At 42.4% G+C, this 14,407-nt stretch overlaps 1 protein-coding gene across 1 annotated transcript in view; it reads left to right on the top strand.

Annotated features, from left to right (window-relative positions):
• The first annotated feature begins 180 nt into the window (after nt 1–180).
• The window catches only part of ABCD2 (ATP binding cassette subfamily D member 2), a 37,882-nt gene continuing 23,655 nt past the window's right edge, over nt 181–14,407 (top strand). The window contains exons 1-3 of the mRNA XM_063307977.1: nt 181–1,191; nt 7,101–7,281; nt 8,888–9,009. Coding sequence (XP_063164047.1) covers nt 202–1,191; nt 7,101–7,281; nt 8,888–9,009 — 1,293 coding nt within the window. The 5' untranslated portion in view covers nt 181–201. The remainder of the gene's footprint in view (nt 1,192–7,100; nt 7,282–8,887; nt 9,010–14,407) is intronic.

The following is a 14,407-nucleotide window of genomic DNA, read 5'->3' as shown; positions in this document are numbered from 1 at the left end:
GTGGGGCTTGCGGCAGCGGCACCAAAGCGGGAGCGTGTAGCGGTGCGGTGCGTCGGACGCGGTACTCCGGCGGAGCGAAAGTCCCGCTGCATCTGCCCCCCCGACCTCGGATCGGGTGAGCCGGGGCGGCGGCGGGTCTCTAGATTTGCACCCGCGGGTGCAGAGGGCGCGGGCGGGAGAGGGGCGCTGCTGCCGCGGAAAATGACCCCCGTGCTAGAAGCTGCCCCCGGGCGAGCGCGGTGGAGCCGGGCGAGCGCCGCGAAGAGGGCGGCGGGCTTGCTAGCTGCGGCGTATGGGCTGAAAATCCTCTGTCCGCTCGTCTGCCGGCGGCTGAGGCAGGCCGGCTGCAGGAAGGGCTTGCGGCAGCGGGCGGACGCCGGCGGGAGCTGCGGCGGCTGCCGCCGGACTTCAGAAGGAGGGGAAGCTCCGGAGGAGGCGGCGGGGCCGCTGCATTGCCCGGGGCTGGCGGCAGGCAGAGCCTCGCCGGCAGCCAATGCGGAATTTTTCCGGCAGCTGCTCGAACTCCGCAAGATCTTCTTCCCCGAGCTGGTGAGCGCCGAAAGCGCCTGGCTGTGCCTGCACTCGGTGGCGCTGGTCTCCAGGACCTTCCTCTCCATCTACGTGGCGGGGCTGGACGGCCAGATCGTGAAATCCATCGTGGAGAAGCAGCCGCGGAGCTTCGCCTTGAAGTTGATCAAGTGGCTGATGATCGCCGTCCCGGCCACCTTTGTCAACAGCGCCATCCGCTACCTCGAATGCAAACTGGCCTTAGCTTGCCGCACCCGCCTGGTGGATCATGCCTACCTGACCTATTTCGCCGACCAGACTTACTACAAGGTGATCAACATGGACGGGAGGCTGGCGAACCCCGACCAGTCGCTCACGGAGGACATCATGATGTTCTCACAGTCCGTGGCTCACCTTTACTCCAACCTGACCAAGCCCATCTTGGACGTGGTGCTCACCTCCTACACTCTCATCCAGACGGCCCGGGCCAGAGGAGCCAGCCCCGTCGGCCCTACACTGCTGGCTGGCCTGGTGGTGTATGCCACGGCCAAAGTGCTGCGAGCCTGCTCGCCCAAATTTGGCAAGCTGGTGGCGGAGGAGGCTCACCGGAAGGGCTACCTGCGCTACCTCCACTCCCGGATTATTGCCAATGGGGAAGAGATCGCCTTTTACAGAGGGCACAAGGTAAGAGGGCAGAAGAGAGATGAGTGGAGAGAAAGAGCGCTCTAAGTTGCTGCTGCTGTAGTTCTTGGTAGATCTCTCCCTGGCCCTGGAACACATGCTCAGGGCAAAAAACACTAAATCCCTGTGATACCCAAGTTCTGGAGCAGTGATTCTCAACCTTGGCAACTTTAAGATGCGTGGACTTCAACTCCCAGAATTCCCTGGCCAGCATGCTGGCCAGGGAATTCTGGGAGTTGGTTCCCACATCATAAAGTTGCCAAACTTGAAAAATACTGCCCTAAACTGTAAATCATGATTTCCAAACCTCAGTTACAGTTCACACAACATGGTAAGTCAGAACCAAACAATCTGTATTATGGCTTGACACATGGTGCAAATGCAGCCTTTATCTTAAACAGAATATGAAATAAACACAGTTTACAAAAAGTGCAGTTTTATGCAAGTTTACTCAGAAGTCTCATCGTCGTTCCCAGGTAAATATATATGGATTGCAACAATATTAAGAGTACAAATCCCATTAAACTCAGAGGGATTTTGTTCTGAGTAAACAGTAATGTTTTCTGAGCAGTAATGTTTTCTGACTCTGGAATAAACTTCTGTGAACCTTCCCATTTTATTCCAGATAAACACAATTGGTTTAAAAAAATTATTGCCCCTTTGCCACGTCCTGATAAGAACTAGAAGAAAAAAGGAAGCCCCTTTGCCACTCACTAGAAAGCTAAGCAGTTGGCCAAGTCTTTAAACAGCACAGGTCAAAGGGGAGTTGTGCTATAGCATCTATAGTTAGGTAAAAATATAATGTGGATTTTAACACTGTTTCTGTCTGAAAACCATGTTTTCCCTCCGTTTGTTAAAATAATTTTTATTAAAGCTTTTAAACAGAAAGATTAAAAACAAATACTAATATAAAGTAAGAAAGTAAAGAAAAAGTGAAAAGATAATAAAAGAAAAAGCAGAAAATGCAAGAAAAAAAAGTTAAAGAAAAATAGAAAAGAAATATATAAGGAAGTGGCTTATAAGTACAATATATTTTAACTTCTCTCTCTAACGGTACATCGTATTATTCTACTTTCTATAATCTGTCCTGCCTAATCATCAAAACCATAAATTACAAGTTCATTTTTCTTTAACTGATAAGAGCAAAAAGAATACCTTTTTAATGCAATAATACTTATGTAGTATGATATAAATTATGAACATTCTATTATTTAGAAAGCTCAAAAGCATTGAAAATAAGAAAAAAGTAAAAAATTCTATCAATTATTAATAGCATTTTAGGATATCAATATTGTTGCAAGCATGACATTATTTAACTTTTCATCCAAAATTGAGTATAACATAAAAAAGGACCACTGCATAACTTATGAAAATAGTAGCTATGTGACAATAGTTTCCATCTGAAACTAATTACATAGTATTAAGATCTCCATTGTATTATTACTTAGTATGTAAATGTATATGTATGTGAGAGTCAGTTTGGTGTAGTGGCTAAGGCACCAGGCTAAAAACTGGGAGACGGTGAGTTCTAGTGCCACCTGAGGCACAAAGTGAGCTGTGTGACCTTGGGCCAGTCACTCTCTCTGCCCTAGGAAGGAGGCAATAGCAAACCACTTCTGAAAAACCTTGCCAAGAAAACTGCAGGGACTAGTCCAGGCGGTCTCTGAGAATCGGACACGATTGAATGGAATACACATACACACATACATACATACATACATACATACATCCTGTATGTGTGTGTATATATATGTGTATGTATGTACACACACACACATACAGTATATATATGGTTGATGAAAGGAAATTAAAGGTGGACAAAGCAAATTTAACAAAAGTTAGCTCCCAAGGAGAACCTTCCTCATATTACAAAGGTTTTCCCTCCACAGTACAGATGCACATGTATCCCATATGCCCCTTGTTTTGAGATGATCAGGTTTGCAGCTTTGTCTGAATCCACATTCCTACAGAGACACTTGTGATCCTGGCCTAAGTAAAGCTTGTCACTTCAGGAGTCCAGAAGAAGTCCCAAACCACTGAGTTTTAAATAAGCATCATTTCTTTTTGGATTGCTTCAATTGCTCATATTTCAATAGAACCAAAGCCATTCTATAGTATTTCATTTCAGTTGGGAATGACAATCTTTGCTAAAATGTCTTTTATATATAAATGCTGATCCACAAATATTATACTTTCAATAAGCTCATTCTTACCATTTTTTTTCTGTGAGTGGGACAATTGCTGTATCTGTTCAGATGTTTAAATGATATAACAGGTATCTGCAGGAAAGTTATGTGACAAAATGCATTGGGGTATCATGACTCAAACCCTGTGGATTATCAATCTGTTGGTCCTGAGGAAGTGGACAGGGTTCTTGGGGCTGTGAGCTCAGCCACCTGCATTTTAGATCTATGTACCTCCTGCCTGGTTAAGGCCTCCCAGGAGGTGACGTGTGCTTGGATCTAAGCTGTGGTGAATGCTTCTTTGTGGGAGGGGAATGTTCTACCTGCTTTGAAAGAAGGGTTAGTCCATCTCCTTCTCAATAAGCCATTCTTGGATCCAACAGTACTGGACAATTTTCATCCAGTCTCCAATCTTCCTTTTTTGGTGAAGGTTGTTGAGAAAATGGTGAACTCCCAGCTTCAAAGGGCCCTGGATGAAGCAGATTCTCTGGACCCTTTTCAGTCTGGTTTCAGGCGGGACAGCATTGGTTGCACTTGTGGATGATCTCTGGAGAGCTCGGGACAGAGGTAGTGCATTGGTTACTGCCCTCCTAAATCTCTTGATGGCATTCAATACCATCCACCAAAGTATCCTTCTGGACCTAGGGGGTTGGGAGCAGGAGGCATGATCTTGCGGTGGTTCTCCAACATCATTGCGTGCATCATTTCTTTGTCATTGTGGTTATTTGTGGTTATTTGCAGATGCCTATGGTGACATCAATTATTTTGGCCACTGATTCCCAACCCCTAGTCTTCAGGTAGCCCATGGCACGGACACCTATCTCTTTTCATTTATATAAACACTTATATACAAGTTTTCATGTTAAAATTCTCTATAATTTGCCAAGGTTTAAGGTAGAGAACCAAAATCTTACACAACTTGGCAATCTAATGGAAGTCCTTTTTAATTAAAAATAAAAGTCACAGGGAACTCTTGTTTTGGGTGGTGGGCCTCAAATGCTTTTGATGGGAATTCTTTTAAATTCCATCAGTTCCAATAGTCATTTTTCCTGTTAGGAAAAAAGAGAGAATGTCTTGTTTCAGATTAAAAAAAAAAACTTCAAAAATCACACACTGACTGTTGCACAATAAAGTTGGTGGGAAAAAAAGGTGAAAGGTCCCCTGTGCAAGCACCGAGTCATGTCTGACCCTTTGGAGGGAGGCCGCTTTTGCAACATTTTCTTGGCAGACTGTAGCAGGGTGAAGCAGCTGTAAAATAAATAATCTTGTAATTTGCAACATCAGTCAGATCAAGGAGATTAAGTAAGGCCCTTAATTAAATCTCATCTTCATCTATTTTGGTTGCTCCCATTTTCACTTTTTTCTGTTCTTAAATTTCTTCCAAGCCAATTCTGCGTCAGTTTATAGTTTTATTTTTAAAATCAGCACAAAAATCTATACCCACTTTTGTGTGCATTTTTCTCGTTGTGATGGAAATGTCTAGGAGGCCCCAGGAACACAGAAGATACTTTGTCTTAATTATGCTAAGTATAATTTGGTTTGAAAAAATATTTTAGCAGGCTTTCAAGATTTATCCTACTAGCAATAAAGAGCTTTCCTGCAATCTAAGTGGTTCTTGTTTCCTGACTTTGCCTGCCTCAAAGGATGCGACAATAATTTTAAAAGCCCCCTTATCTCTCATCAAGGGGGCACTGGATTCTGCATTCATAGTTCTAGACAATGGCTACAATCCTTGAGGTACCCCATTATCAGCCAAGTAAGTTGTGGAGGTGTTATAGCAGCATGCAATTAACTCAATATTTTGAGTCAGAGTTTACCTTAATGAAAAGAAACTCCACAGGCTGCTATGCAGCCAGTTATATTTTGTTTCTCTGAAAGCCAGTGAAAGAAGTTCGGGGGGGGCATACCATCAATTCCTTACTTTTACTATTCAATGTAACGTATTCGTGGAGGACAGACCAGCAGAGTTCCCTACAGATTGGACCAAGGTGGCATTGAAAGAAGAAGTGGGCAGATGGGTATGGGAGCAGTGATGCTGACCTAGACAGCTACTGAGATCTTGTGCAGAAGCTGCCTTTGATAATTCCACCAGGAGAACAATTGCTAATTGGGAAGATGTGTAAATCACCACAAGGAGGACATCACATACATGAGTACTTAGCAAATGTTCAGTTGTATGCCAGAGACATGCACTGGAGTGATTTTGCCCTGACTAGCCAGTTTCAGGAAGTCCTTTCTAATGAACTGAGAGATGAGTGACCTTAGAAGGGTTGTTTCAATGTTGCACAGTGATTGATTTTATTTTTATTTTTGTGCCTTCGAGTCAGTATTGACTCCTGGCAACTCCCTGGAAAGTCCCTGCAGTTTTCTTGGCAATATTTCAGAAGTGGCTTGCCATTGCCTCCTTCCTAGGGCTGAGTGAGTGTGACTGGCCCAAAGTCACCCAGGTGGCTTCATGCCCAAGGCAGGACTAGAGCACACAGTCTCCCAGTTTCTAGCCTGGTACCTTAACCACTTTGCCAAACTGGCTCGATTGATGGTGGGCTGGAAGAATTGGGGCATGGAGGGAATAACTGAAGAAGACAATTCAACCCTTCTCCCACTCCTGGTTGCCTCCTTGGAATCCATTGGCAAATAGGGCTGTTGAAGAGATTCTTGTCTGCAACAATTAAACATCGAATGTGTGACCTTGGTTTGTGCTTTTATTATGACACCTTCAGGCACCTAGCAGTGGCTTGCCCAGCTAAGCTTCCTGGCTTTGAGGCAGCTGGAAAATGTATCTGTAGAAATTCGAATGCTCTCATGAGCAAGTGCCTGAGTCAATCCAAAACCACGATTCTGGGAAATTTCACAGCCCCCCCTTCAAGAGCTCTGTGGGAGATTCCCTCAGACAATTAAGGACAGCTCTGACACCAGAGACTAGGCAGTTGCATTTATTATTGTGGTGATAAAATTTGATAAATAAAATTATCCCATAAGTCTTCTCATCCACACACACTCAGCGAAAGTCAGGCTTGGAAGAGGCAGTCATAAACTCTCAAGAATTTTATGGGGATAGTCAGATTCCCTGTGCATGCTGCTACTGTGTTCATGGAGTTAAAATGGGATGCTAAAATGACAATAACACACGGGAGTTCAGTGAGTTCCTCAAACTTTAACTCAGGAACTTTCTGAATAGCCCTTTTAGCAATCAAAAACTGAAACTGCGGGACTAGAATTTACTTATCCAGAAGTATATTTGGAAGTATTCCCTCTTCCTCCAAAAAATAACTATAAGTTCATTCGCTATCACTTTTATAAATGTGCTCTTTAAGACTGATGGATTTCAAGTCCCTTTTGATTGTAATGTGTATTGATACCTAGAATATGTGAAATGGTCTGGATCAGATATCAGGTCTCTTGGATACCAATGCAAATATCTGTTTGTACATACAAATCACAGTGCTGGATTTCATAGGTGGCTTTGCAAAGACTTGTGAGCGACGTGCTTCTTTCATGAAGCTCCTTTCAGGAAGAGATGTCTTTTGAAATCCACCCTTTTTAGTTTATTGAACTGTTTGGAAATTGACAATATATAGTCTTTGCCTTGCAGTCTTAAAAGAATATTCAGCTGTTCTGCACTGAAGGACAAACACACAAAAACACATCTATAGGCATGTCTGATAAATGTTTATGGGTACCCTTGTGGGTCACATTCTTGTAGTATTTGCATTTTTTAAAAAATTACAGGTTGAAATGAACCAACTTCAGAAAAGTTACAAAGCTCTGGAAGACCAAATGAACATCATTTTGTCCAAGCGTTTATGGTACATCATGCTAGAGCAGTTCCTGATGAAATATGTCTGGAGTAGCAGCGGCTTGATTATGGTGGCAGTACCTATCATCACTGCAAGAGGATTTGCTGATGGTGGTAACAACACTTCCTTGGCTTTGAATTTTTGTGGAACAGGTGCAGAGGAAGAGATGGAAAGAGAGATACCTTCTATGTGATAGCTACTATGCTGTTAAATTTAATGCTAATACTGTGTAAAAGAGTTTACTTTTAAAGCAGTGATTATTATCTGGTACCTTGGTAACAGCGAAGGGTCTTTATTTTTTACATATTTTAATTTGACAGAAACCCCCATATCCCTTAAGTCCAGCCTGACTTCACTACTGTGTGTGGACAAGAGTAGGAAGTCAAAAAAGAAATCACAGCAGAAAAAATATGGCAAATCACATTGACGTTAGAAGTGTCATGCCATTTTTTAATCTAATATTTCTTTCTTTACTTCCCTTACTTGTTTTTGGGATTAGGACATTGTGTCTCCCATTCAGTTACACCTGACCATGCATAGCTCTTTTTCAGATGGACTAAATTGGGTAGGTGCTGTAATCCATTCTGAAAATAAGAGAGAGGGGAAGATTATTCAATACATAGGTACTATTTACATAAACTGCATTTAACATTAGCCCTAGCTTCCCCCTATTGCCAATATCAAAATGTTCCCTTCCCTGAATGCTACAAACCAGATGCAACCAAACAGTACATCCAGACGTACCATCAGGCATGCATTTCATGACCTTATATTTTCACCTGGACATCATGGAAAAATGACCCTTTCCCCTGCTGTCAACATCAAGGAAGCCTAACGCTAGGTGTAGATTTGTCACATATAGGATTTTCCTATGAATGTTCCCAGAAAAAAATTGGAGGCCCAACATAAATGTTAGAGGCCCCCTATACAAAGACTTCAAGGAAGCCTAACCCTAACCTGAAGTGCAGATTTCTCTTCTATAGGATTTTCCCATGAATTTTGCCCTAGAAAAAATTGGAGGCCCAGTGTAAATGTCAGTCCTACAAAAGCCACCTTCAATCCAACTGTGACAGCAAAAGCCACCTTCAATCCAACTGTGACACTGGTGTTTCAAACTGACTTCAAGGGAGCCCAACCTAACCCTAAGTTCAGATTTGTCTTGTACTGGATTTTCTCATGAATTTTGCCCTAGAAAAAGCTGGAGGGTCATCAAAAATATCAGAAACCCGCTATACAGAAAAAGTTACCCTGAATCCAACTGGGACAGTTGTTTTTCAACCTGACTTTAAAGAAGACTAACCCTATCCCTAAGTGCAGATTTGTCTTGTACTGGATTTTCCTATGAATTTTGCCCCTCCGAAAATTGGAGGCCCAACATAAATGTCAGAGGTGCCCTATACAGAAAAGTCCACCCTGAATCCAACCATTACAGTTGTTTTCACCCAGACTTCAAGGAAGTCTAATGCTAACCATAGCTGCAGATTTCTATGTAAGATTTAAGCTCAATTAATCTAATTGACTCTAATCCTAATGCTAGGTTCATCTGCTTATTCATATCAATGTTTTCTGTACTCAAAATACCAGAAATGTCCAACCATAATATAAATTCTGAATAGCTAGAGTCTACTCCCAACATTTTTTTTTTGGTTCTATCACATAATATTTCCAAGAAAGTATTGAAAATATTGCTCCTATTGAGTTTGTTTTTCTCATTGATAGAATTGGAAGATGGTCAGAAACAAGCAATGGTCAGTGAACGAACAGAAACCTTCACTACCTCACGAAATTTATTGGTCTCTGGAGCAGATGCTATTGAACGGATTATGTCTTCCTACAAAGAGGTATTCAGTTAACTTAGTCTTGATAACAGAAAGGGTGATATATTTTAAATATAAGACATTCCTAAATATAAAGTCTGTATCCTAGGCAACAGTTTAAGTTATATGTGAATAGAAACAAGAGCAAAATTTAAAGCAAGTTGTGAACACTCAGCTGTATTCCACAGTTAAATTTGGGGAAATTATGTGTTTTAGGATCCTCTCTTGTGACTGGTTTGGATTCTAATTGCTCCTCTATAACTATAAAGCAAGGATAAACAATGTGAGGCCAACAGAAACCAGTGTGTCCCAAGTATCTCCCTTGGAGCCCAGCAGTAGGACTATCATATCTGGACTGCAAAAACTCAAGAGGACCATTAGAGATACCAACAACATTCATTTTTTACTGCTATCTAGTGTATGTCTGGGTTTTTGCAGCCCAGATATGGTGGCACCACCCACCAGGTTCTCATCACTTGTGATTCTTTAAAAGAGATTATTTTAACAAAAAAATTAAGAAGCTGGCATGCTGCACAGAAAGCACCAGCCTCCAACTTTACATTTATTTGCAGGAATACTTTTGGGCCCCACAAAAGTCCCATTGGGATAGCAGAGAGCATTTGGGGGCCTGTTCATCTTCTGTCCATGGGTGTTTCATGACTGGCCATGCCTACCATGGCAGCCATTTTATCGATAGGTAAGTCTCCCATGACAGTTATTTTGTGATTCTCAAAATGCACTCTGGTCCCCAAAGACTGCCTACTTCTGCAATATGAAGATGATTTCCACCAACTCTTCTTTCAACTACAAGCTCTTGTACTGTATTCCATACCATTTCAGTGGGTCCCTCAAGGGCACAAAGGTTGTAGATTGTAAGAGTTGAAAAAGGCTCTTTTAATGAAAGTGAGTTTTCTTTTGATCATCCAAGGAAAATTAGACTGAACAAACTAAAATGGGCAAGGGGGGGAACCAAGTTTGTAAGTGATGCATATATGGAGCTATCCATATATTTATTTATTTTATTTGTTGTTCAAATTTCTATCACTGACCATCTCCCCCCAAAAGGGGGACTCTGGGCGGTTTACAATAAAACTGACAATTTAAAAACCATCAAACACATAAATTACAACACGAACAACTGACATAATAAAAATAAAATAAATATAAAATCCAGGTGGCACAGATTTCATTCGGGAGGACTCTACGACAGCAGCCACCCCCAGAAGAACTATTGCCCTTCCCATCCCAGGCAAGGTGGCAGAACCAGGTTTTCAAGTTCTTCCAGAAGGCCAGAAGCGAGGGGGCCTGCCTTACCTCCAGGGGCAGAATGTTCCAAAGGGTGGGTGCCACTGCAGAGAAGTCTCGCCTCCTGGACTCCGCCAAGTGGAACTCCCTTACCGATGGGGTCCATAGCATGCCCTCTCTGCATGACCGGGTGGAATGGGTTGATGTTATGGGGATGAGACAGTCCCTCAGGTAGCCTGGCCTCAAGCCATATAGGGCTTTAAAGGTCATAACCAACAACTTGAATTGGACCCGGAAGCAAACTGGCACCCAGTGCAGCTTGCGCAGCAGTGGTGTCACATGTGCCGAACTTGGGGCACCCATAACTGCCCACATGGCCGCATTCTGGACCAGCTGAAGCTTCCGGATACTCTTCAAGGGTAGCCCCATATATGAAGCTGTATGGAGCTATCAGCACTGGTAAACCTTTCTATAGCTCTGGAGAATGAAAAATTTGACCCATAGTCATCCGTTTAGGCAATGGATCTAATAAAAGGGTGACATGAGGGTTAGAAATCCAGATACATGTCAGAGGAAAGTAACACCACCATGTGATTATATATTTTTCCAAATTTTCATATACGCAGTTGCATTACTATTATCATTCATTGAAAAGAATGCTGTCAAGTACTATACATAACCTGTTTATAGGGTTTTTTTCCTTGTTCTGAAGAAGAAATATTATCAACCTAGCAAGTTCAAGACATCAAGTATGTTTGTGGTTTAATCAATACCCATGAATTTTACTGATAAGTAAGTCCAACCCATAATGTTGCCTTTCTGATGACATCTGGTTGGCCATTTTGCAAAACAGATGCTAGGCTAAATGGCTCATACTATTATATCCACACCCTTTCTCTTTCCTATTTTTTAAATCGGTCTAGATGGTTTGGTCTACTTGCTTTCTGCTGGCAGATGGAGAGCATACCTCATAGCTTGGGGATGATTGACATAAGTCATTTTTAATCACAAATTTGCCAGCCTTCTTCCTTCCAATTTTCTTTATAAATATAAGCCAGCTCTCTGTGCAACCTAACATGAATTAGCAACTTTATGATGAAAAAGTTTTTATGTGTTCATGTATTTTTCCACACACAAGTCAGATTAATCAATGGACACACTGTGATTTTTTCCATTGGGTATCACATGATGGTGAAACCATGAGTTAATGAACCAGTTGGGTAAGGATATATTTTACTCCTGGTATCCATTAAATTGTAACTCACATTATTCCCAGTATTTTTTTACACAGTTGATGCTCAGATGACTGAATTCAGCAGACTTGTCCATTATTTCAGGGGACTGTTTCGTAGCATCTGAAATTTGGGATCCATTAAACTGAGGTTTCATTGTATGTGAAATTTGGGTATGTTGGTGTGCATGTGTATAGAAGCCTAATATTTTTAACTGCTGTGTATACATACATTAGGTTGAAGGACTAAATTCATAAAAATATGAATGGGTTGGTATTTTAAGCAGCTGTTGAAGGCTATATTGAATATCTAGGCAAGTGAAAAATTCCCTTCTCTTAAAATGATTGAAATAATATTTTAGTAATAGAAGATGCCAGGAGTAGACAGATGGATATCAGCATCTACTTTATAAAAGTAAGTCAAAGCTCTCTCTTGTTAGTTTTGATATTCCCCTGCACTGATTGTTTAAGCATGCACATCTTTGTGTTAGGTAAGCACAAGAAGTGCTCACCAGATACTAGCTGACCTCACTTCATATCTCTAAGGTCAGTTTGGAAAATGAGCATGCTTATTCTTCCCTTGAGATGATCTATGGCAGCATTATCCTTTCTCAAAATTAGCGCTATTTTCTGCAGTGGGCATGGCATCCATGGCTGTGCATTCAAGCTAGATAACAAGGTTCACAAATCACTTATGGCTCTTAATTAAATTGGATTGTGATGGCATTGAATCAGTTTTAATTGAAGATAGGCCAGCCAAATTGTTCAGATGGCAAGCCTCCATGTTGTACAGTTATGTGTTGCATTTTGTGTAATATTTCCAAAATAATAAGAGGCATGGCAATGTTTATCAAACTTTTTGGAATCATGGACCACCCAATTAAATATTAGGAGAATATGATGACCACTCAAACCAACAATCTAATTCCTAATTTTTAGTCTTTAAGAGCATGAGTGTGCACATTTTTTGTCAAATAAGGTAATGAATATAGTTACATTTATATGAGCCTTCCCATCTCCTTCAGTTTAAAAGGCCTTTTTAATGTTGTGCAAAAATGTAACCCAAAGTATGTATTTATTTGGCAGTTGAAGCAGGAATTGAGGAAGAGACTGGGCTTTGAGCTCAAAGAGGAGGCTTGGGATAGAAAGTGGGTTCTGGTCTGGCCCGTTGCTTCTCAGGGAATGTGGGTGTTCTGTTTCAGGCTTAGCACACACATGCTGGCTTGATTTACAGTTGACTGGTGGGTAGCAAGCAGTTGCACGCAAAATCAGGCAGAGAATTGACTATGCAAGCACATGGACAGCCCAGAAATATTTACAGGAGAGCAAGGTTTTGCATGAGAGCCAGTGTGAAAAGAGTTCAGTCCAGAGTCAAAACTGAGTGCTGGTTCAGAGATGCAAGTACAATCCACAGTAGTTGAAGGGTCAAAACGACAAGGAGACTAGTCAGCCAGTCCGTGTCAAAGAGCCAAGATTCAGGAGACAGATCAGGGAGCAAGGACACAGGTATGTAGATCTGAGGTTGGTGAGAATTGTTTGTAATGAAGGAGCCAGTCATTGGTGACTGCTGTAATGTAACCCAGGCCCAGGTGTGGCTCAGTTAGGGGGCTTTTGCACAAATTAGTATTCTGCCCAGATCAGGCCCCTTGTCACCTGACAGCCCCAGCATCTGGTGATTCCCTACTGAGTCAGGTGGTTGAGTAACTACTGACTCCTGAAGCTGACAATCTGGTCAATTAGGCCCCTCTCTGAGTCTGTAATGGTATGTGTGATGACTTACTACTCAGTTATCATTAAATCCGATTCATACGTGTTAAGTAGAAATCTCTTTAATGGAGTGTAGTGTGCAGTACAGAGAAAAAGTTGCGAATGAAATTCCCATGCTTTCCCCAAGTTAAACAGCCCAATGAACTCAACCCCCTCCCCCTTCTTCAGTATGCAGCCCCCCTTTTTGTGCCAGTCAGTTCAGTTCTGTGCAGTTGTCTGCAACAGCTCTGCCGGTTGACCTTGGATGCCAGAGATAGTCCAAACAAGATGCTTTCACACCCCTGGTTTGTCCCCCTTCCCACTTCTACTGACTCGCAAAACCTGTGTTGATTTCATTCATGCATGGTAGTCGGATCAGATGTTCTGGGGACGCTTGCTCTGGAAGTATGACAGTATGTGGGAATGGCCTTCAGAGATGGGAGGAGGAGCCGCAGACTAGACAATGGTCAGATAAGAGGCAGATGAGCCCGCAGAAGAAATGGGGTCATGGCAAACATCTCAGAAGGGACCCTCCCTAGTTTCTTGGACTGTAAAGGCGAGGGGGGAGAGATGCACTTTCGGACTTGCAAGATTCTGTTAATGTACCCTTACATTAATTAGAGCTGGTACTTCTGGGTGTACATCCTCGTAAGGCTGACAGAGTCAGAAGAGACTGTAGGAGTGGGGAATGGGAGGTGAGTTAGGGAACAGCTCTGGTCCATTCAGCTAATTGGCAGTGAATGTAAGGCAGCAGGGAGTGAAATGGCAAGAGGTTCTTGCTGGCAACTGACTGATGGTTACCATGGGGAGATGAAGCAGTGAGCAGGCTCTAGCTGGTGAACATGGGGAAGCTGTGGTGGACCACCTGGTGGATGTCCACTGACTGCAGTTTGAGAAATATCAGATGAGTGGTACCAGATCTGAGCTGCAAAAATCTAGACAGCCATTTGACTCTTTTCTGACATCCAGCAGTCATGTGGAAGTTTGGTGTCCACGTCCAACAGCTCTAATATAAGCCATTGTTGAAGTGTCTGCTGTCTTGCAAGCTAGTTACCTGCAGGTAATAGCATCCTCTCTGTGTGTCTGTGTGTGTCTATTTGTTGGAGTTGGGGGATGTTTTAAAAGGCAAAATGGATGCGAGCAGGCAGATGCTGAATTTCCTGTCAAAAAGCAGGCCTTGACCTTGCCTACTTTTGGAGT

Source organism: Candoia aspera, chromosome 7 (genome assembly GCF_035149785.1).
Source record: "Candoia aspera isolate rCanAsp1 chromosome 7, rCanAsp1.hap2, whole genome shotgun sequence".
NCBI classification, from domain to species: domain Eukaryota; kingdom Metazoa; phylum Chordata; class Lepidosauria; order Squamata; family Boidae; genus Candoia; species Candoia aspera.
This window is presented reverse-complemented; position numbering and strand designations above follow the sequence as displayed.